General features: G+C 40.5%; 1 protein-coding gene across 1 annotated transcript in view; it reads right to left on the bottom strand.

Moving 5' to 3' along the window:
• Positions 1-432: 432 nt before the first annotated feature.
• The window catches only part of SEC24D (SEC24 homolog D, COPII component), a 377,092-nt gene continuing 352,279 nt past the window's right edge, over positions 433-25,245 (bottom strand). The window contains exons 18-23 of the mRNA XM_086961445.1: positions 21,495-21,633; positions 21,088-21,206; positions 19,234-19,413; positions 14,038-14,229; positions 12,758-12,847; positions 433-2,770 (exon numbers count right to left, since the gene is read on the bottom strand). Of these exons, the coding sequence (XP_086817571.1) occupies positions 2,630-2,770; positions 12,758-12,847; positions 14,038-14,229; positions 19,234-19,413; positions 21,088-21,206; positions 21,495-21,633 (861 nt within the window). The 3' untranslated portion in view covers positions 433-2,629. The remainder of the gene's footprint in view (positions 2,771-12,757; positions 12,848-14,037; positions 14,230-19,233; positions 19,414-21,087; positions 21,207-21,494; positions 21,634-25,245) is intronic.

Raw genomic sequence — 25,245 nt, 5'->3', positions numbered from 1 at the left:
GTCTGCCTTTAACGTGCCTTGAAGGCGAGTGATGAAGTTAAAAGTTTGCCCCCCCCCTGGAAACATTTCTGCGGATGCCCCACTTTACTTTGCCTCCCCCACATTTACATCAAAAATATAGATTTAGACGTGCAGAATTTTCAGCACACGTGGCAGAGACTTTCTGCACATAATAGAGAGGGGAAAGGCAGAGATCTGCCCCCGGATTTTAGTGAATAGCATTTAAAGTACTTAAGGTAGTACTACTTTGTGTACTTAAAAATGCTTTGGTGAGTAGACGCCATTGTTGAAGGGGCAGTTGGCAAAGATTTGATTAACTGATTAAGTAGAGTATAGAAAATAAAACTAGCTTTTTTGCTCTCACTGTATCAAAACTATTACACTGAATACATGTAAAAATTACTTTAATAACCGCAAGAGACACAGTACACCAATAATTAAATTTGATTTATTCTGCATTTATTTACATGGTACAAGAAACTGCTGGTGTAATTCATGACAGTACATGATAGATTGGTCTTTTTTGTCCTATGGCCAGCCTCAGCCAACAAGAACATTTAAAGGGTAGATGCTGAAGAAGACGACAAACTCAGGACGGGTTACAGGAAGAAGCATTTTATTTACTTTACAAAACCTGTAAGAACGCTAAAATTGGCATTAGAAAGCCTAGTTCTTATTATAGCTTCCTAGTGCTTGCAACCTCCACGCGCCTCCATTTTTAAACATTTCTGCGGTCTTTTCTTTTTTTACCACATTTCTGATGAAGTACCGCTATTGAGGGTAACTTTACGCATGTGGGTGAACCACCTACCTTCAACTTTCCATCCCAAAACACAGAAAATCTATAATTTGCGGTGGTTGTCAATTTATAAGCTGAGCGTATAAAACGTTATGTAGAACTATTTAGCAAACGTTAGGTTTCTGCCTGGAAGATCCTGTTTTGGCACTGGCAAACCGGACACTGCGAGTTTTCTTTATCCATTTCACACTCAATCCTAGCAGGAGAGATTCTCGGACACCCTCTCTACGCGATCAATAGATCACAAGAATGGTCACTAGATGTCTAGAGAATATTTTTGTATGAAAGGGAATGCCGCTCGCATTCACGTGTCGCATCGGTGCAAGACAGTCAACACCAAGGTACACAAAGTCACCAAATAAACATGATATTGAATTACAATCAGCCCAATCAAGCCATTTAACATACAGGGTAGGAGAAACAACATTTGGAAATAAATAATGGGCACACTGCCAAAATAATAATCCTAATATGGAGGAACAACTGCAGCCTGTTTAAAAACCACAAGAATCGACACAAACCTGCCCCTGTCAGAAATCAGGAGATCCATATTTTGCATCCAACAGTTGCAACTAAAGATCATCATCCGAAGTGGAAACTGGTGTGGACTTCAGAATTAAGAACCCTTCTCAAGGCAAAGCATGTAGCAGTCTGTATGGTGGCATTCATCCTGGCATGAACATGGTAACCCCCATCTCCTAATTTGACGGAAGCCTCAGTCCAAGCTACAGCTTACAACTAAAAAGCGCAGTTGTCATGGGAAGTCCAGAAATCCTAACATTTCCAGTCTGCCATCAGGCAGAGTAACAGAACGGACATAACACCACATTTGGGGTAGCAAAAGCCCCATATCTTTCTGGCAATGTTGCCAACAACACACAGTTTCAAAGCAGCTATTCTGCTCACATCCCAACATTCAATAGCAGATGCTATCAACATCATCCCACTGATTTCGTTAAAGTGCCTTTGTGAGAGATGTAAGCCAGCATTACATGTGGCTAACGATGCCTGCAATCTTCACTCCCATCCACATATTCTCAGTTTGTCTATCTACTGTTGTTGATACCACGTGCATTAAGCAGCACATTGCTGCTCACTCTAGCTTTAGACAATAAGACAGGCTGCTCAATGAAATGAACATCTATTACCGTGTCAATTGATGCCTACAATGTACATAATGACCATAGTATACTAATGATGAAAACCAATGTAGAGTGATTGCTGCTAAAATTACATAATGCCAGAAAATTAAAATTAAAATAAAATGGAGATGTGCCAATGCAATCGGTAGTTATTGGTATAAAGGATAGGAGCCTTATAAGAAGGCATTCTAATGTACATTTTCGTTACTTGTGGTTTCCTTTGGCAGATACAATATACTTAAGACATTTTTAAAAAATGGTTACATTATAAAACTATGTTATTTTTCAGTTTCATAAAGTATTCTCTCTTTAACTAGCTAAAGTATCCACAGCTTGAATCAAAAAGGACTATCAAGGATAACATAGGGTGTGTAAACTTTCTGAAAGAATGTTTGTATTTTGCATATAATATCGGACAATGTACGAATAGCCAGCCATATAATGCATCATAAACAGACACCTCTTCCAACCCTGTAAGATTGGTACCTGAGCACATCATTTTGCAGATATTGATGAGTAAACTAATTATTCCTGGAATAAATGGTAAGGCATAAAAAATAAGAAACTGCAAAGAGGCACATGATCGCACAAAAGGCTCCTATGACAACCCCTGTAGGTGGATGTGCCCCTTGACGATTCCTCAGAGATGTCAGAAGATGTTTAACATGGAATGTCTTTCCTTCTCTACTTAGGTGAGAAGCTGACGGATCTCTTTATGTACGCAGCACAGGAAATCCATGTAGGAGGCTCCTCCATGCAAGCCCTTGTCTTCCACCAGGAACTGTCGGAAGATCATCTCTGGTTTGTCCCTCTGCTTCACGATCAGGAGCTGCAAGAGGTGTGTAGAGTTTATTAATTTTACTATTTTTTTTAGAGTGAGCCATAACGTTTTAACGGAAACATTGTATAAAAGAACACCCTCTGTAAATGGGCAACATTATGTTGTGATGAGTAAAATGGACAACAAAGCCATAGGATTGAGAACTGTGGGCCGAGGACAAGCACCACTGTAGGGCAGGCTTTACAGTGAAAGAGAGAAACGTTTTAAATATTTACACTTTTGTACTCAATTGTCATGGACTGATCGGCCAAGTGTCCTGAACAATGCAACTTTTAGGGCATTTTAGTGGTACTTTTGAACCAAGAGGTTTTTTAAGGCAGTCTTGAATGTACTAAGGGGGGAAACAGCCCAAAGCTCTAAGTTCCAGTGGACCAGGTCAAGTACGTACAGGAAAGGTGCAGGGTAGGGTTCATTAGTTTGGTTAGGAGGGCATATGGTGTTAAGAAGGATGAGCGTGACTAACAGTTGACTGGGATAATCAAAGCCGATGAAGTTACAGATGTGAGTGAGTGTGATCACTGTGGAGAGGGTGGGGCCAACAAAGATGGGCAATATAACTTCCTGTTCAATAGGGAGTGAGGAGCTTGTTGGATGGAAGGAATTGGTGGATATTAGGAAAGAACTACAGTATGGAAGAGGGGTTTGTAGTTGGATGGAAGAAAAACTTACTTCAGTTAATATGGCGTCTGCAGTTGTATGGAGGAAAAACTTACTTTCCTCAGTTAATATGTCTAGCTGATACAAAATCTTCCTACAGATTCCTAACCTTAAGAATATCACTTCTGTCATTAGACTGGTCTCAAAACCTTTCCCCAGCAATAGCTGCCAGGTGGCGCCTTGTTTCTTCAGTCATGACTCCAGCTACAGTGCATGACAACATCATAGGACAATAGACACTTACCAATATGCTGACATCAGTTCTTGGAACTTTTCCAGCATCCTGTGTGAGGTGTTGCACATAGGAAATGAGAAAGCAACAACTACAGAACTTGTATTTGCATACCTTGGGATACCTTGGGATATCATTCATAACACTAATTCATCAGTGAGGAGGAGTGGTGAGGAATGTGTAGGAAGATTATGTATACAGCAGCAACATCATTACCAAAGGCAAATCCCCTTTTCTTCTAATGGATACACCTTCCCACACGTTCCTCACATTAAGAATTAGATCTAAAGCAATACATCTCTGCGAGGTGGGACAGAGTAGTACAGACTAACCACGGAGTAAAAGTATGTAGCGATCACCACATGGCTGGCTGACAGATGTCAGCAGTGGGTATGCCTCTGGAAAGCACATTGGAAGCAGCCATGAATGTAGTGATGTAGGCACAAATGCACTTAAAGGGTCTTTGCTAGCCAAAGCATTGCAGATCTTGATGCTGAGGATGTTCCGATGAGGAATGGTGCATTTGGCCATTTGTGTAGGAAATCCCCTTTCTCTGCACGGTCACCCCTTGTTATGTGCCTTTTGCGTAACCCTATATTTTTGCTGGCATTAGACATATGTGCATCTTCTCCCTGCTACCAGTAGTAACGTGCTTGTACTCCCTCTTTAAACATGGTTGAATTGGCATACTCCAAATTAGTATATTTAACTTGGCTATTAGTCCAGAGAATCTAGCACAAGATGTATACCAAAGGCTTGGAAATTAAATGCCACTTGTAGGCTGCAGCACCTAATATGCCATTCACTATAGTGGCAGAGCCAAGGCCTACCATTGTAGCCTGACTGTAACAGTTCAAAACACACCCTTGACCTGTCAATAGAAATAAACCTTTTCACAGGTACAAAATAAACCTTCCTTTTAAATATTAAGCCATCCCTATGTAGGCCTTGTAGTCCACAAGTCACGGTGCATGATATTTAAAAGTAAGACAAGTAGAAATTTTAAGTTTACATGTCATTACTCTGACTAACAACGAAATGCTATTTTACACTGTGGCAGACCTAGCTGTCCTATGTAGAAAACCAGAGTGCAGATTACAGTTCTAATACTGTATCTCAAAAATGGGACTAGCTAGAAAAATAATTAAATAACAATTTTATTAGTTTATTAAAACATCAATTCAATAATGAGGATATATTTGAATAAATATCAAGGAAAAACAACTTCCCACTAAATTGAGCGACCACAACATGTTGGTGGTTAATTTAGCATTACATTTTGAAAAACCTGAAATCTGAAACCAAAGGAATGAGAAGGTAACTTACTCTCGAAATAATGGTCGCACATGCTGGTCACATAAGAACTTTCCGAACTTCCAGTGGGTATTTAAAATTATTGCGCCCAGTTTAATCCGGGAGTGCCCGATTGTGAGATATGAAAGAGTAATGGCTGCTATAAGAAATCTGGGAAGAAAGAAGCAAGGTGAAAGAGCCGCCCCTAAAGTAATACTCCCCTCAGAAATTAAAAAGCTTAATTATAAGATAAATGGGCTGATTAGAGCCCAATTTAGAGATCCTAGCCCATTAAGACAAAAAGAGATATATAGATTAAAGCAGGTACGGAAAAGAAAATTAGCATCTGGACGTAGGGCCTCCGAAGATGAAAAATGGGTTAACCTTCGGGAACTGGCACTTTCTGGAGATTCTAGAAAATACTGGGCCTTAATAGCCAAATTCTGTGATAGTAGAGAGAAATCTCAACCCATGTTAATCCCAGAAACAGAGTGGTCTATTTATATCTCCTTATTGTATGCCCCTAATCTATTAGAAAATGAGGGTGAGGGTTCCCCTAATACCATAGCACTGGCGGGTGACGTAGAAGCGCCATCAATGAGGGAAATTGAAGGATATATTAAGGGGGCAAGATACTCGGGTGCAATGGGTCCGGACGATGTCCCCGTAGCCATAATAAAAAAGGACTGTGGAGACTGGGCAAAAGTATTACAACCTTTATTTGCCCATAGCTACAATTTTGGGGACATCCCTCACTCATGGAAGGGAAGCATAATAGTTGCGCTATACAAAAAGGGCCCTAAAAACTCCCCGGCTAGTTTTAGGCAAATTTCCCTTCTAGATGCAACGGGAAAATGATTTGCTAAAAGTATCCTGGTTCACTTACAAGAGTGGGTATTTGGAAACAATTTAATTCCCCTTGAACAATCAGGGTTTCGGAAGAACAGTGGCACTTTAGATAACATCTCTGTTCTGCAAACACTAACTGATAAATATCCCGTTGGTTGGAGGACTCCATTGTATACAGCATTTATTGATTTCTCCACAGCGTTCGATAGGGTAGATCGGGGGACGCTGTGGAGGAAACTGATTACTATAGGGATCCCAGGAAATCTGCTAAGAGTAATAATTGCACTTCACTCCGAAACATGGACCCAAGTTTTGTTAGGGGGGACTCAAGGCCTTTCAAAGAAAATTCCTACCAACAACGGGTTGAAGCAGGGGTGCCTCTTGGCCCCTTTACTCTTCTCAATCTACATAAATGACTTGCCGAGTCGGATGGGGAAGAGTAAAGGGGATCCTCCACAAGTGGGTAATCTAAAAATAAGTTGTTTGCTGTATGCTGATGACGCTATAATAATTGACTTAACCCCAATTGGGCTGCAGAGACAACTATCGGAATTGGTTAGGTACACTAAGGAATACTTTTAAAAAATAAATGTTTTAAAAAGTAAAGTGATGATTTTCAGGTATAATGGCTGTAAGGTTAGAGCAAATTTAAAATGGTTTTTTGGAGATGAAATGATGGAAATAGTAAAATTTTATTCTTATCTAGGAACATTTTTCACAAATAGGTGTTCTGCTAACAGGCACATGGATCATTGCAAAAGTAAAGCGATCTCACAAGCCTCTGCAATTAATCGCTTGTATTTGCAATGTGGGAAAAGACATTTCTCTCATACTATTGCCGTATATAAAATAAAGATTCCCCCGACCTTAAATTATGCAAATGAAACTATAGATGAAGGTGAATGGGCAAAGTATGAGAAGGTGGAAGGAAAAATCTGGCGAAATTTATGCAATCTGAGTAACGCTGCGTCAATTGCGGCCCTTAGGCTCGAATTTGGCCTTCTTTCAACATATGTCTTAACAATGGCAGCTTGTTTAAGATGGGGCAATGCATTGATAAATGGCCAGGAGAACCCATTAAGGTTGGCATTGCATAAGGAAATTTTTGTTAATATGTTATCAAAAAGTGTAATTTTTAGGAATTATCTAAAGGCTTTAAGCAGTTTTGGTATAGATTTTGAAGGTGCGGCGGGTTTGGATAAAAAAGAATTAAAATATATAATTAAAAGAACTATATACGTGATTTCACGGGAAAGAGATTTGAAAATATGCCGTGCGAATGGAAGGTTGGACTGTATCGCGGAGAGCTCTACAGTTAAAAATCCTCAGCCATACGTTCTTTGAAACTTGAATCATGGAGTTCGCAGAGTGATTTTATTATTAAGAATGAACCTGCTGCCTCTGAGGATTGTAACAGGTGCCTGGGTGGGTATCTCCAAAAATGAAAGATACTGTGATTTATGCAATGGCGGCATACAAGACCTTAACCATGTTTTAATTGTGTGTCCAGCACTTCTCTCAATACGCCGCAAATACCTAAGGCATGGTTTTTTACAGTATCATATCTCAACAGCAGAACAAGCCCGTAACTTCCTCTTGCTCCCACCATCTGAACTGATTTGTTTTAAAATTTTTCGTTTTTTTAAAGAATTTTTGAATGTATATTAGAAAAGTTTAATAGAGGAGTGTGATCCTTATGCTTTGAAAGTACTGCGTGATAAGTTCTGATGGCATTAGCACTTTGTTATGCACGTTAAGCACTTTAATTAGTTACCAAATATGAAAATCAATGCTTAAGTTTATTGTGTATAGCATTCCTGTAAAATAGTTAATTAACAAAGTGCATTTCCTTAGAAACATAGCTCCTGGGTAATTATTTGTGAGAAATGTCCTAGAATAGGGTATTAATGCACTAGCACCTTTGTAATGCATTAGCACTTTATATAGCACTTTATAAAAACATTTGCTGCTACTCCTATTCCATGATCACCTCCCCCAAAAAGTTTTTTTTAACTATTTATGTAAATTGTAATGTGTATATTGGATGGTAATGGTATTTTTACTTAACTAAGTGCCACCCAAACGCAGATGAAGTTGTATCTACTCAAGTTTTAAATATTGTGATTTGTATGAAATGTTGTTTTATCTGTATTTTATGTGGAATTCCAAATCATAATAAAATAATTGAATTGGAATTGGAAGGAAAAACAACTTCTAGAAAGTTACCTTTTCTCTGTCTGGAGTTCCTGGAGGTTATTTTGCACTTCCTCTCCAATGTCCCCCAGCCAGTGATTAGCATTTGAATAGGTGTGAATGAGGCACAATATTCCTCATAGGATCTACACAATAAGGCACTGTGACAGGTCGACCAGATAGGGAAGAGATGACTCCTCTGAACCTCACAGAATATACAGGGTGGGGACTGTGGCCATCCCTTTTGACTTTAGTGTCAAATCCTGCTGGAGTGTCAAATCCTCTTTGACAAGTCTGCTGGGATGTACATATAGCACTTGGGACACTATTGAAGGGAAGGAAACAGGAAGCCAAAACAATTCTTGTGTATCCACTGTCTGGTTGCTGGAAAACCCTGCATTCGTTCTAACAGGCTTCTCTCTCTGGGTTAGCTGTGGGTATAGTGGCTGCCTCAAACTGGATTTTAGTAATAGATGTGGAAGGGCAGGGAAGACATGAAGGATCACAATATCTGAGTAGACAGGCATGACAAATTGACACACAGAGATCCTGAAGTTCTCGGACTCAACAGTCTTATATTATTGCTACTAACAATGCTGTCTTTAAAATGAGATTTAAAACCGGACAATTATGCATTAGTTGAAATAGGCATGGCATCAAAAAAGTAAATCCAACACAGGTTTCCCGGAAAGTATGTGTTTGTGACCACTATAGCCTGCATCCGCAGAGGACGGAAGGGACTATCCAACAGTTTGGAGGGACACATCAGTGCAGATCTGGATAAAGTGATTTGAAAATGAGCACCGGAGTCCAGAAGCTCTCCTGGTGATGGAGCCATTGCTTTTAAAGGCACCACTGAAAGGTTCTCATCTGCCATCTGTTACAAGACCACCATGTCCATGAGGCATAGGACATGCAGAACCACTATCCATGCCAAAGTCAAAAACATCAGAATCCTATCCCAAATGTCCACAATCCTCTGAGGAAGAGGAAACGTCTTTATTTAGATCATGTCCACTACTGCCTTTATAAAGATCAGTCTCTGTGTGAGTGTAAGATGAGATTTCTGGGTATTGGTTATGGTGCACTCAACATGTTCCTTGGCCAGCATCAAAGACCGCTCCGTTGTCTTTCAAATACCTAAATATGACTACTAATGACCTCTATTGTGAAGCCACCACAACTGCCAGCACTTTCTTGGAAATGCTCAGTGCTGGTGTCAGGTCAAAAGGCAGGACTGCGAACAGACGGTGCTGGAAGCCCACGTTAAACCTCAGGTGACGTCTGTGGGTGGGAGGACTGCTAGATGGAAATACGTTCCCAGGAGGTCCAGGGACATTAGTAAATCCCTCCCACTGAGGGCCAGCAAGACTTGGTTCAGGAACATCTTAAACTTGTCCTGCTGTCTATAGCGGCAAAAGTTAAGGATCGATTTTAGACTCTGCCCTTGAAAGGAACTAAGATGTAAAGAGAGTTGAATCATGTGTCCCTTTTCTCCAGAGGCACCATCTGTATGGTCCCTTTGATCAGTAGGTTAAGAAAAAATTTCTCCAAATCTAGGTTTCAGGACTTAAATTGTCGAGTCCATCACGAGTAACATTGAGGAGGTGGCACAACAGTTCAAAAATTGCATGCTCTCTTTCGGAGGTAAACCTCCTTTTGGAGTGATACCTGATGGCCTCAGACATTGGGACCTCTCCCGATTCCAGTTCCTAAATTAAGATATCTCAGAATAATCTTTTACTCCAAACTCTCGTTTATGGAACAATCAAATAAACTTACATCTATCTTTTTTTACCAAATTAAAAATCCTTAGTAAAGTCTTGCTTTTTATCCCAAAAGAGTTACAAAAGGCTGGTGATTGCTCTGGTCCTATCAAAACTGGAGTCCTGCGATGCCCTGAATTTGGGCATGCATCAGGGCTCTCTCAAGAAATTGCAGTGAGTTCAGAATGCAGCTGTTAGTCTGCTCAATATCAAAAAAGTCATCAATATCAAAAAAGTCATCAAGGTCCTGGAGGATTTTCACTGGCTACCTATAAAAAAAAAAAAAAAAGAGAGTGGCGTTTAAGGCATTCTGCACAGCACATCGAAAACTTTATGGCGTCTGACCTGAATACCATGAAAACATTTTTTTATGGTACGTCCTGGGAAGAAGCTTTCGCTCAGGAACCGCCATATACGTCAGGTTACAAATAATTCACACTGCTTCATGGGCAGCATAGATTTTGTTTGTACATTCAACCTGCAAGTGTTGGAATCTGTTTACCTGGCACTTAAGAAACCAGATGAACCTGATGCTATTTCAGAAACAGCTCAAAACATGGCTGTTTCCACTCTCCATGTAAATGCAATTCATCAAATGGAGGTGATCTTCCTTGGTTAAAGTCACTAGCGCCAAGATGTCTTTGGACATACGTCGCGCTTTATAAAATAAAATATATGGGGTCACATTAAATTCTTCTGACCCCTCTCCATGAAATTAGTATTAATGACAAAACTCATGGATGGTCTGCGTCATATCTGTAGGATAAGAAAAAAGCCATTCCTCTTCCACACCTCTGTTCTAAAGTCAGAGACGTAGAACAAGGTTTGCTGTAAAGGTTTATTCTAAAGTCCCTTCCTATTTAATTTCTATATCTCTGGCCAAATTCATGCAGATCTTTGGATAATCTATCACCATCTATTCAGATGCTACACAATCATCCACTTAGATGGTGACTCTTCGTAATCCAGCACTTCTTCCATCTGTGCTTATTGGAAATCATTGCTTGGAAAAAGGCTAACCCTCTGAAACATAAAATTGATGAGATTGATTTTTTTATTGCAGTGGAAGAATCCTTTACCAGATAGCTGTGAGCTACTGTCCCTGCTACCGCCATTCGTAATCTGGATTTCCATTTAGGCCAATCCTTATCTCTCACCAATCAGTTTGTTTCTTATACCTCTGCATTCTCATACAAATAATTTATTTTTTTGCCCAAAGCTTCTTGGCAGGTTATAGTTGAGGGGTTCATTCTTTTCTGCCTGGACAACTGCAACTCGCTTTATCTCGGTTCTTTTGGATTTTTCCTGAAAAGATTGCAGAAGATTCAAAATGCAGCAGTATGGCTCGGGTTCGGCCTTCCTTGCCATACTCACACTTTGTTGATTGAAGCACTTCACAGACTCAACATAGCACATTCTTTTCAAGAGGTTCTGCCTAGGATACTGTGCCGTTCCTATCATTTTGTCCCTGGGGATACTCCTTAGTCTTTTTCACTTAGCCTTCCACTGGTTCCTAGGTAGGGAAAGTGAGATCTGGCGGCTGCTTATTCTCCTACTTCGCCGCTGAACCTTGGAATGAGTTTCCATTACCCTTTTGCCCTATTGATGGCCATCTATCATCTTGTAAAGCCATTTTGGCAAGTAGACATTTGGTAACATGGCTTTAGTTCACACAATAAGTTTTATCCTCAGAGCACCAAGATACTCTTTTGGGCAATTGCTTGCTCTCAATAAATACTTTCATCATCATCAATTTACCTTATTACTCTATTTGCTTATACATGCACTGGCAAAGCCACTGGCCTTGTCTATTCGAGATCTATTGGCTTTGTCACAGTTTACTTTGTTTAGACATGTTGCACAACAGCACAAGTTGATGTGCAACATGGCTTAAAATAAAGGGGAAAAAAGTGCTATGACGCGGCCAGCATTGGCAAATTAGCAGTTACTAGCAAATGCACACAACTCAATTCAGACCGCAGCGCTGCTTGTCCCCTCACTCTTGGTACCTTTAATCTCCCATTATCCTGTGTACAGAGTGCTATGGTAACCACCAGGCCTATTATCCAACTTTCACACTTGATTTGCTTTTCTGGTTTCCTTGCAGGGCCCGAGTGTTATGTGTTAATCTGTCAAACTGCACAGAGCGGAGACATCAACGTGAAGGAACGCACTGCTGTCATAGCGATGTAAACATGGTAACCTTTATAGATACTTCAGATGGGACAAGGGGGAACAAAGGCCTGTCGGAAGAACATCTTGTTCCAGAAACCTGTCCAAGACAGAAACGGAATAAACCCTTCTCGGTTTAAGGCACTTCAACTACGTCCAGTAGGCAAACCTGGCTACTGGTGAGAGGAAACACTAAACACAGCCCCTCAGTAGCCCCATGCCATTGGACACCTTTAGCCTTAGCCAACAACACCATTGCATAGTGTGTAAACAGTTTCACTTGTAAGGGTATCAAAATGTCAGCATGCAAGCTGCTCTTGGAAAAAAAGCCAGGATTGGGGTGTCATGTGATACAGGATGACATGGCAACTAATACTTAATGGGGAGAAATAAACTTTTAAAAGGGTGGGGCACGGAAAGTTGCTACATTGCTCCATAGATGCAGCCGAATTTCATGATGCTAGTCCTGCATTCACCATTTACAAATCATTGCTGTCATTGCTGTCATATATGCTAGTAAGATTAGTTCAATCAAAGCACAAAAGACTATTACTCTTGGGCAGCATTGATCTGACAACTGAAAACACAGGAAAAGCAGTGTTTAATGGTCACAGTAGGCTTCTGCAACATGCAAACATGGAGAACCAACAGCACGTAGCACTCTCAGACTGGTGCATTCTTAGCTTTGTGTGCCACTTTCCAACTTTTATTAAATATGTGCTTACTCAAAGCAAAAAGAATGGAGATTGATTATGGAATTCACTGAGAGACACTTCCCATATTTTCATGCAGTCTTTCTGTTCTTGATCCTACCTTCATTGAATATGGCCGCTTGAGCTGGATACGCTCCACTATAGATCTGAGCTTTTTGGAGTAAGGACTGTCCACATCAGGGAGAAATGCCTGCAGGAATTAAATACAAACCCAAGGTTAGAATCGGGGAGGGGTACCAGATTTGTTATAGGAATTTGGGACCGGTTCATCGAGACATGCCACACATAGTTCAGATTTACAGTATTCATAAAGATTTGCAAAAAGCAAATCTCAGGATCACATCTTTGGGTGGTTGAGTGTCATTTGAAGAGTCCATTCTAAGTGCACATAAGGACCTGAAAGATGTGCTTGCCTCAGAGTAAAGGGCAGACGTTATGCAGTCACTTACCGTGGAACTTGTGCTGGACAATAAATAGGAGCTAAAACTATCTACCCCGAAGCATTGAGGGGGAAACTTCCCATCCCAAAGAGACACCCGCGTCTGCAGCATCTACATCACCTTTAACAACTGTAGGCACTTCAAATCAGTTATAAGTACCTTGAACTATATGTAATATATCATGATGCAAAAAATGTAATCCAGATACATTTATTATGAAAATCTGCCCTGAAGTGTCTTCTAGCAAGTTCTTTTTTTGTATTACGTTCTTCAGAAGCTTAAAAAGTATTATAATTGCAGGATGATAACATAGACCTCTAAACATCAGCTTTGCAGGAAAGATTTCAGGACTTTCTCTCAGCCTTGCTAACATTTATTTTAGGAGGGTCAGTCGTGATTTCTCAAACCACAATTTTTCATTTTTTACCTTTACGTGGATGCTTAAAGCTCTTTGTTCAACACACACCGGGCTTTGCTAAAGATTTTTTGTACTGGGGTTGCCTGCTTGTCTATATGTGCGAGGCAAAGCTTTTCAAAGTAACACTATTTTCATCCATGGACTCTGGCTGCTGCACTTATCCTGGGGCTGTAAAATGTTCTGTCAGCAGGTTGTGTATCCATGAATGAAGTCAGTACATCAGAGAGAGACTTTAGCATGTAGTAACAGGGTGCGTAAGGCGGGTGAAGCAGCGAGGAAGGCTTGAGGGCGGGTGGGAGACACCACCGCCACACACCTAAGTGTGTAACCCGTAAAAGGCTGATCAGTGCGAGGTCTGATAACATGTGTGTTACTATCTTACATTGTTGAGATGGAGCTGTGAATGGTGAACACCAGTAAAAAGGCCCACATTACATTGCTTTTGGCACAGGTGTAAATATGAAATCAAATAAGATGCAACTCTCATTCAGGGCTTTGTGAATCAACTCACAAGTTACTTACCGCCTCAGGACTAATGTGTGCGAAGGATGGCACATTAAAAATCCCTTGAATCACTTCTGGGGGAGAGCTTACTCCCAACCACAGGAACATGTTCAGACCATTGGCCAATAAGAATACCCCTCCTTCAGATAAACGGTCTTCTGAGCAGCGGACAGCAGACGGCACTGCTTCACTATTTACATCCATATTGTGCTAGGGTAAAACACAAACATGTTTTACTCTCTCAGTTCCATGGCGCATCTGTTTTACTAGACAACTGCACAACACCCCATTAAAAATGTCACAGATTTTCATTTTGTACTGGAGTAATGGAAAAACGAAAACATAAAAAAAAATACAGTGGATAATTCTCCATGGAATAATTTGCTTCAGAAGTGATTGTAACAAACAATAAGAACGAGCTAAATACGTTTCATTCCATTAGCATGCCATGCACATTACGTTTGCACTCACAGCCTTCTTTTAGGCAGTTGCCAGCGAAGCTGCCTATTCCACTCAGTAAGTGTCATCACTGGATTTCCCATCATTCATTTGCACAGAAGTGACATATTTTCTCCTCATTTCCAGGACCTACTTAATGGCGGATACAGCTCAGATGAGTATCGCCAGGAGTGCTGATCCTTCCCCCTCCCACCTCTGCCACTCTGCAACCCTCCGTGCCCTCAACCCCACCCACCACTCCACTTGCTACTGCCTCGCTGCACCACAAAAAACTGAGGTGTTCTCCTCGACTTCATGCTGTTACCCACACCCAACACTTGCTGGTACCCAATACCCCACTCTCAGACTCAACAAGTCGTGCAACCACAACTCCACTGACACATATTTTGGACTTTGTGGCAATCAATCACCCTCGATGCTAGCAATTCCATCTTACTCTGAGACCTTAACTTCCCCCAGGAAGACCACGCCAACCCCAACTTAAAAGCATTTGGCGAAGATCCTGGATGCCTGGGCCTCATCCAATGAGTAAAGACTATGAATTGTAAAGACTCCAACACAGAACCGTGGCCATTATCTAGATCCTGTCTTTACAAATTTCAGTAACTTGGCAACAGAGAATACAATCCCTATACTATGGCCTGACCATCAAAGTGTACCCCTATGGCTTGAAGGTCCAGTAAGAACAGTAGAACAGCCCCCTCTAAAAAACCTAAGCGGTCACAGTCCAATCTTAATATTAAAGAACAGACGGATGCTCTTACAGATTTAATTCCCACTCTTTGGGAGGGGAAATAGTGGAATAATATAATACATTTGAGAGATAGCTAAACCATACCCTGAAGCCCTATGTCCCCTGCAGACCTATATTGTACGCTCACATGTATTAGACTTAATATCATATGCAGATGATACACAGATCATCTTGGCTCGAACACCAGATGTCAGTCGAAATTCCACTCAACTTAACTCATGTCTGAAGGAGATAACAGACTGGATGTTTGCAAGCATCCTGAAACTTAATGGCGACAAACCCAAAGTACTTGTGATGGGGAATAATAGGTCGCAAAGGCTGGAATTGTCAGGGGCAGAACACCTGGGCCTGCACAGGCAGTAAAAAGCCTTGGTTTCTGGATAGATGATAAACTCAGCGGGGAGCTGTGGGGGCATTCGTGTGGTCTGCAATCGCTAAAATAGAAACAAAATGTATTAGGCAGTTGCTGACATTCCCTCAAAGTACCCCGCTCCTCCCCTTAAGGTTAAACTTGGGACTGAGACCTATAGAAGACGAGCTAGCATTAAAGCCCCTCACGTTTTGGTGTAGGCTATGGATAACGCCAGATCTGCTAAATTATAGGCAAGAGTTGAAGCAGATACTAAGTTATAAACGTGTAGGAAAAATCCCCTGGCTGGCGTTCATAAAACATGAATTTTTAAGATTAGGTGTACCTGCTATGTGGGACAATCTGGAAAGGGGCTGTCCCGAGGTTTCACGTAAGTCCCTTACTCGGATTTTTAAAGAAAAAAATGTAATTCTTCTGTCTGCGCCCCCAATGTTGGCACCCTGACTAATTCCTTTTTAGCCTTTAAAAATTCTTATTTCTTTGAGGATTTTATGGACGTTGTTTTCCCGATTTTAGCTAGGAAACTTTTTATACTATGAAGATATGGCACTTTACCCCTAAAAGCATTTACAAGTAAATGGTCAGACTCTACCAATAAGTCATGCTCAGGATGTAGCTGTGATGTAGAGGATGAACTTCATGTGCTCTTCTTCTGTCCAGCTTACGGCAAATCCAGGAAGCATTGGCTGGTACCTCTTTGTAAAAATTTGGGTTTTAAAAACTGTCGACCTGCCTTTAGAATTCTAAAAACTGACACATCAAGTTCTATTGTATTTGCACTTTCTGAGTGTTTGCTAGCCATGTGGGCTAAGCGGCGCCAATTAATTGATATCGAATGTTAACGACTAAATATTTTGAACTTTTTTCCATTGCAAAGATGTTTAATATACCTCTAATTAATTTTATGATCTACTGTATCTATGTAATTGAATTCTGTACATAATCTCCCTCTATCATGTTTTATTTCTGCACTCTTTTATGGCCAGAACGGCCGAAATAAAGAATTTTTGAAGTTGAATATATAAACACAGGTTCTGAAAAAAGCTGAATCTTGTTTTGGCATTCCGAGACCCCTAAGAAAATTCCTGTATATGTTACCACCATCCACATGGAAAGTGGCAGTGAGTGCAGGGTCTACTCAGTTCACGATTAGATTATGGAAAGTCCCTTTGTCTAGGAAGTCTGAAATATGTGATACAAAATACTTCAAGTTGTCCAGAATGCAGCAGCTAGAATTATCCACAAAATACCCAAGCATCCATCAGTCAGTCCAGCCTTAGCAGCCCTGCATTGGCTACCACTTCAAAAAAGAATCCAGTTCAAGGTGCTAGGCATTGCTCATCAGGCCATCCATGGGAAAGGCCCACTCATCATACAGACGCTACTTACTCTCTTTGCGTTAGGAAGGCCCATATGGTCCAGTAAGCAAAGGGGTTTGATGGTACCCAAGGTGAACAAAGCAAGAAGCGGAAGACGCTATTTTGCGTATCTTGTCTCCAAACTCTGGAACTCTCTTCCCACCGTCCTCCGATTTCAACAGTCAGAAACCTGCTTCAGAAAACGGCTTAAAACCAATCTCTTCTGAAGCTAGACCTCTAGTCTATGGTTATGCAGGTACCTGATAGTGATGTTGCAACATGCACTAGGAGGCCCGGTCAAGTAGCTGTGCACTATATAAAAACATCTAAATTGAATGAGTAAAGTAATCACCTTACATCGCAAGGCACCAACTGGGCCCTATTTTTCACCACCTTCAACAACATCAGAGTTGATGAGCATATGCAAGCCTTTAGATAGCCCTTGTCAAGTTCAGCATCCCAGTCTCTGTCCAACTCACTCACACCCTCACCAGATCAGAGCGACAAAATTGGAACTGCATTACTGACAAGGACTTAAAAACTGCTGTCATTACCCACTGACCCAAACACAGCATCAGCCTTCCAGTGCCATCAATAATTTCAATAATTAGTTTGCATCCTGCACTAATTCCCAGGCCTTCCTCAAACACAGCAATACAACAGATCTAAACCCAGGCCAGGTGGTACACGGAGGAACTCAGACTGATGAAACAGCACTGCAAGTAACAGGAGCGCAAATGGAAAATGAGCCAGGACAATGCAGAAAAGAGCACTTTCTAATCTACCCTGGGAAGCTACCACCAAACGTGTCACTCTAGCAGGCAGCATTGATGTCACCACAAACAGAAGCAAAGAAATCTTCACCGTTGTGAAGGATTTCACCTCACCAGCAGCCGCCTCCAACTCAATCACACCCCTGCAGGACCTCTGCAACCATCAATCTAAATTCTTCAGACAAAATCACCGCCATTTACAGCAACTTCAACCCGCAACTGGACCAGACAGACCTCTCTAAAAGCCTCCCGATTTTACCTAAAGAGCCAATACTAACCACATGGTCCATCATTGTCCCAGAGGAAACCACAGTTTTCATATAGTCCATCCACTCAGGTGCCCCATCGGACCCCTGCACCTACCGCACCTACTCCAGAAGACTTCAACCTATCACCACCATGCTCACAACCATTGGCAATGTCTCCACCTCTTCTGCAACTATCCTAGGCAGTGGCGGTTCACAGAGGGAGTGTTGCTGGGGAGAGGTAGGGTGGGGTGTAGTGTACTCTGACATACGACGGCCAGGAGTAAAGTTATTAAATCAATAAATAAAATTAGTTACCTTGCGCTCGCGGCATCGCCTACTCGGATAATGAAAGGACTCTGGTTCTCAGCCTGAGCAGTCCAGGGTGTCATCACTTGTTTGACTCAGATATGTTGTGGGAGAATCAAGGGCTACTTCCAAGAATAACTCAGGGGAGTTTATGTTACTAACATCATTTGTTAGGGGGGGGGGTGCCGTGATTCCACTTGGACGGAGTACTCTCAGGCAGCACTTTTCTCCAACACCGAGAGGAGACCAAGGACACCAACTACTTGTCCCTGCTAAAGAATCTTTGTTTGTTACACAGCTTCCTTTTGCAGGTGCTAACAAAAACTCCTACAATCTGTACTCGTATGAGTAAGTCTGTTCCCACCCAACAAGCGCTGCTTTCCCTGAAGTCCTTTTGTATTTATAGGTGGGCTGAGACTAGCTGCACCTGTCTCGCACATTACCTTGAATGGGCAGGAGTGGATGAGACATTCGTTCAGAGATTACCTTCATTAATGAAATGATGGCTTCAACTTGGCCCAAGAGCAGGCTATAACAGATAGATACGGCTTAGGCAAGAATGGATGGAGCATATAGGAAATGAGCAATGCAGCAAAATAATGTTTTATTTTGCATTGAGTGACAGCTATGATGCTCTAAGTGTAAGTATGTGAACCATCTTTGAAAGGTAGTCTTTGGTGGTGGATGTTTTATTTGGTTATTGCCTGCAATCTGATCTTGTCTGTGAAGCATTGTAGCCGGCACATATCAGAAACTGGATGAAAATGCACACAAAGAGACAACCAGACTGCTTCTCTTTTTGTTTCTGAGTACCAATAGTGCAAACTAGCATTTCCTGATTTTTAGTCAACATTATAAACTTAACCACAGCCATTGCCAGTACTCACATCCATTAACAGTACTCATATCGAATCTTGCTAAACACGGTCTTGCCTCAGATACTTACTATCGGTATAAATTGTGGGTACAAAAATAACTGTGTGTCTGCAACATCCATGGACATGACCAACTGCCTCTGGAACGTTCTCTCGTCCGTTGATATGTCAGGACTGCCTATCAATACATAATTTTTCAGCAAACAGTTCATGTACACTGGCAGCACCTTCATGGAGTCTGGCAGGATGAGCTGCAATAAATAACTTTTATTCAGTTTGTGAAGTTGGGTTCAGAGAAATAGAGAGAGAGTAAAATAAATATATAAAACCATTAACATAATATAAATACTTCCACAGATATTTGCTGTATTTATATTGTATGATGCTATTAAAGGATGGTTCTTCTAGCTAAGTAGCTTCTCTGGCTGAGCATTCTGATTGTAATAATTGAGGAATAATGTTTCTTGTGTCAACATTCACACAATTTCCCATGACCTTGGCCCTAACTGCTCATCAAAGCTATCCAATTGGGTCAAAGGGGTCCAACATTCCATCTCATACCAAGAACCATCCATCCTGGTAAATTTGATATTGCTAGGTGGGCCCGCCAACATTAAACATCTGTGATTAAACTTGACACTGTGGAACTGGTCTTCAAGATTTTGGGCCAGATGTAAGGAACACTGGTTGCAAAATACTGTCACAAATTATGATACATTTTTTTGCGACTTGTCTGGAATTTTGCAAACCGACCTAGGTACAAATAGGTTGATTGACACAATTACAACTTGTAGTGGGTTACTATCTAACCTACCTCATCAATATTCATGAGGTAGGACCAAAATAAGACTCATTACGATTGGTGGCCATCACTGGGATCAGCCAATCACCATGTCTGTGATAACGTTTTACAAAATTATTAGTATTATTTATAATACGGATCATTTTCCTTATAGGAGATGGGGCTCGGTTTAAAAAAAAAAAAAGTTTTAAACTATTCTTAAAGTTCGATTGAGAGTAGGAAGTGATCTCCTGGAACACTGCCTATTCCTATTCAAACTTGTATGTTCACAAATAGGAAGTGTCCCAAGGGTACCCTCTTCCCTTTTGTGAATGGCTCACCACCCAGTGTTGGGATTCACTAAAATTTCACTGTTTGAAACTGGATTTTGGTTGCAAAACACTGATACATACCATAATGAATTGCTATATGGAAGGAATGCCCTAAACCCGCTCCATCTAAACAGTGATTCATTATGCCCTTCTAAATCCATTTTGGCACTTGGTAACCAATTACCAAATCACAAAAGGAGTTTATCACATTGCAAAGAGCATTTTTGGCGTTCCTATCTCTGATTCGGAGTATTTGGGAACACAAAAATGCTTAGTACATCTGATCCATTTTTTTATCTCCTGCCAACTCAACTATCTACATATTGTCAACAAAAGTTCCAAAACAGTACTTCTTATTCAAGTAGTATTATGTTGATATTTCGTGTCCTATGGTACAAGGTAAAATGCACCTGTGAAGTAATTATTTAACATGACAACATTGGCCTTTCTATTATCTGCAGAGCAGATATGCCAAGGATCTGATTTAGAATTAGGCTGTAATAGAAAGCGATCTGGGATTTCCTTCACCGTACTTACATGCAAATTCTACCAAAGTATTCCACACGGATTTACCATTGCTTTGAAAAAAAACTGAGGATTCACCATTTCTACCCAATTCTACATCAACACTCAAGCTTTGCCACAGGTAACTAAATGGAAGAGATGAATAAAGTACACAAAACACATTTATTGCAAATAATTTTTTATATAATGCAGAGTTCGTGTTATGTATTTTATCATGGGATCATTTTTAAACATGCATATGGAAAGAAATGATATAATTTGAGCTGCACAGATCATCTGATGCTCACCTGACTGACCGCCGAAGGGCTTGCGCAGTGCTTCCTGTAACATGCCAGCATGTGGGCAGTCTGATTCATGAGAATGTCTCGGACCGTCTTTAGTGGGTGACTCAGGACAGCCTTGTAAGCTAGTATTAGGGGAAAAAATAAAGATTTAACATTCCATTTCACACAATTTTGTGTAGCAGAGGGTACATTAGGTCCTGTGAAAGAGCACAATTTTCCAGGAAAAAAAACATACATCACAAGAATTGTGTGAGATAGACTGTATAGCTAAAAGCAACAAAAAATCCAAGTGAGTATTCTTTTTCTTTGGATGGACGAATATTAAGAACATTGACCAGGAATAAGCAAGGCTACATTTGTTTTGAGTAAAAAAGAAAATGAAGAAATGCAAGGGTACTGTAGAACTGTACCTGATTTGGCAAAAAAGTTTACTAGTGCATCGGTCTCACAACTCTTGTAGAGATCAGAAAGCTGAGAGCTGCAGTTAAGACCAATGTTGTGAATCAGAAGGCGCCTTTTCCCTCCAACTGTGGTGTAGAGCACAGCACACTAGAATGACAAAACAAACATTGCACCTCGCTTAATTAAACATATTTAATTTAAATTACTGCATTTGAAAATGTGCAAGACACCCTGATGACATATAAGTGTGTAAAGTGGGTGTGAAGAACCTTTGGTAAGGTCCTTGCGTACCCACAGAGGTACATCTTTATGAATGTATATTATCTTTTTAATGACCACCTCTGTGCTACTACTCTAGTAAGCCCATATTCCTGCCCTTAGTTCTAAACGTAATACTATGGAAAACACACTGTACGTACAGACTATCAGTGGTACTTAGTTCCATCTGTTAGTATAAGTGTCCACAGATCCTGATGCGGTGAATCAGGAACTCTCATGTGTACCCATAGATAGCGTTTGTGCGCAACTCTGCAAATGTTGAAATTAGGTCCCTGGTCTAAGGGAATGAGCAACCACTATCACAATCTTGGTGAACACCGTGGCTGTAAAACTAAACCCAAATCAGAAGTAGCCTTAGGCAATGGTTTAAGCTCGGGTTGGTCGGAGGCGATGAAACACTGAAATTAACGTACTGTACCATACATCCAACATATTCTCTCACAACACAAAACATTTAAGAGCAACATCTTGACAGTCTACGTTTTCAGATGCTGGTAATGAACTCTTCAGTTGAGAAGGGGTAGTAATTTGTTCTGGTTTAGCATTAGGAATCTGCATTAGTGCTACTAGTTGCTGCTTTGACAACAAAACTGGTCTGATACTATTTGAGGAACAGATTTTTTCAGTTTTCCCAAAATTCCAACATCTCAATAAGAAGGCAAATTGTTTTCCTAAGCCTGAAACATGCATTAGATTTTGAAATTTTCCAGAGTAATCTATGCTTAATCCAGGGGATGTTCACCAGCAGAGTACACAGCTGTGGTGGAAAACAGAGGAAAGGACAGACGTCAAACGGGAGCAAGATGGCAAAACTTCACTTGGCCTCTACAGAATGCTAGAGGGGAAAGCCTGAATTGAACTCATTACATAGTAGCTACAAAAAATGTACACCTGAATGAAGGATGTAAATTCGATGGGAAATGTACCTTCACACTCTAGATGTTTTGAAGGAAACCTTGCAAGATCATTTTCCATACTTTGTCACATCAATTTTTACCACACTGACTAGACAAGATTGATTTCTTCAAAACCACTTATACATCTTAAAATTGTATCATTTGTTTTCCAGAGGAAGGCTCATTATTCTTCTGAAATAGATTAAACCAGTCATCATACATATCCTGAAAATGCCCAGCTTACGCTTTAGTAAATAAGTGGAGATGAAGAATTTTGCCTTAGGTCAGAGACAACAAGTGCTTCAAAATATGACTTTCTGCCACGGACTTAAGATATATTTGTTAAAGAAAGATTAACCCAAGTGGATAGGCATGTCTGGGTCTGTGTGTATGACTGTTGCTGTAAGATTGTCCGTTTTCCTAAATTTAGTGCACATTAGTGAAAATGGAATCGAGGCACACTTGAAACAGCCAGACTGCATTATTGAACCAGGGTGCCCATCTAAGATTTGTTGTCTAGTACATTTTGGGAGTAAAAGAAGGCAAATGATGGTAGACAGATTTCTGGGGGTACACGCTCTGGTTAGCACAGTATTCATTTACTGTAATTACTGATAAAGCTGGATGTTCTTTCTCAGAAATGCTGATTTCAGAATATGACCTCTTGCCATACGACAGGTAAACAGCAAAACTAGATGTTATACTTAGTTAAGCAATCTTACTGCTAAGTGCAAAGAAGGTAGGACTTCACCCCTACTTTTCTGGTTACTATCAAAACAGTATTCTGCTCTTATCAATTAAATGAGTGTTGTATGTCATAGAAGTGAAGAGCAAAGACCTGTAGAGCAAATCGTACTACTTATGCTCATTTCTGGGGCAGTCATTAGGCATATAATGTACTTTCAGAGATTAGTACTATTTGGGGGGTTTGATCACTGCATGGGAAGACCTTTGTCAGGTGCAAAGTAATGAGAGGGACAAATACCTGAAACACGTAAAGATTCCCTTGACCCCACAGTCTTAACAATGAACAATAGTTATCACAACAGCTAATAAACAAAATATTTTTTAAAGCGTTATTATTCAGTTATAAATTGCACTTTATTAAAACAATTATTTTCTAACCATAAGCATCTTAAAAAAAACTCATTTAGATTCTCACATTTGAGTTGATTTACAGAATGAAAACAACACACAATTAACATAAAAAGTGACTTCACTAACAAATTATGGCCTGAATAATTGAGACAGACAAAAAACGTATGTAAGACACAATATTTGTCTAATAACCATGTATATCTAAATTGGTTTTAAAACACTATGCTTAATACAACGATTCTATCTGTATTTGCCACAATAGTGCTGCTCCTTTAGATTATACTCATAAAAAGCATCAACGCGTTTCGATGGCCTTCCTCCTTTCACATCATCTTTGTCAAGACAACAAATAAATCTGGCTCTGCACGTATACAATTTTTCATATCCTAATTCACCTTCTCTCGACGTACTGAGCTTGGGCTTGGCTTTTATGGATTCTCGTCCTATGTGCTATCTCGCGATGCCACCTCTATTCATGTGCATGTGGCCTCCGCTCTTCCGATAAAAAATCCCCAGACTCCCATTCTCTTAATCGGACAAAATCAGTATCGTCCGTCAGTAGATCATGCCGCTTAATGGAGTCAGCAAAACAGTGCCCGAGAGTTTGGTTTCCGCGAAATTCCGATATGAAAAATTGTATACGTGCAGAGACAGATTTATTTGTTGTTTTGACAAAGATGTTGTGAAAAGAGGAAGGCCATTGAAACGCGTTGATGCTTTTTATGAGTATTATCTAAAGGAGAAGCACTATTATGGCAAATACAGATAGAATCGTGTATTAAGCATAGTGTTTTAAAACCAATTTAGATATAAATGTAAATGTAAATGTACATGTATTTATATAGCGCAAATCGCCCACATCGCAGGCATCTATGCGCTTGCTTAGGGAACCCGTCCTGGTATTCCCCTGTGAGATACCCCGGCAGGGTATCCACAAGGTGAAAGCCAGGCATCCCGCCGCGAGGGGCCGTTGTGGAGATTAAGCAAGCTATTGCCCAGAGTCGCAGAGTGTGAACCCGTGAGTCGAGTAGGCACCGGAGTGAGAATTATCGAGTCCGTGGAATTATTGAGCCCAACCCCCGTCGGGGTGGGGAATTGAACCCTGGTCCAGGGCCGATCTCAGCTTCCGGGTCTGCCGCCTCTAACCCCTGAGCCACACTTCTCTGGGTATTAGACAAATTTTGTGTCTTACAAAAGTTTTTTTGTCTGTCAATTATGCAGGTCATAATTTGTTAGTGAAGTCACTTTTTATGTTAATTGTGTGTTGTTTTAATTCTGTAAATCAACTCAATTGTGATATTCTGTGGAATCTAATTGAGTTTTTAAGATGCAAAATAATTGTTTTAATAAAGTGCAATTTATAACTGAATAATAACGCTTTAAAAAATGTTTTTGTTTATTAACTGTTGTGTTAACTATTGTTCATTGTTACGACTGTGGGGTCAAGGGAATCTTTACGTGTTTCAGACCTTTGTCAGACCCAGGG

Source organism: Lissotriton vulgaris, chromosome 3_1 (genome assembly GCF_964263255.1).
Source record: "Lissotriton vulgaris chromosome 3_1, aLisVul1.2, whole genome shotgun sequence".
In the NCBI taxonomy this organism is placed as follows: Eukaryota; Metazoa; Chordata; class Amphibia; order Caudata; family Salamandridae; genus Lissotriton; species Lissotriton vulgaris.
This window is presented reverse-complemented; position numbering and strand designations above follow the sequence as displayed.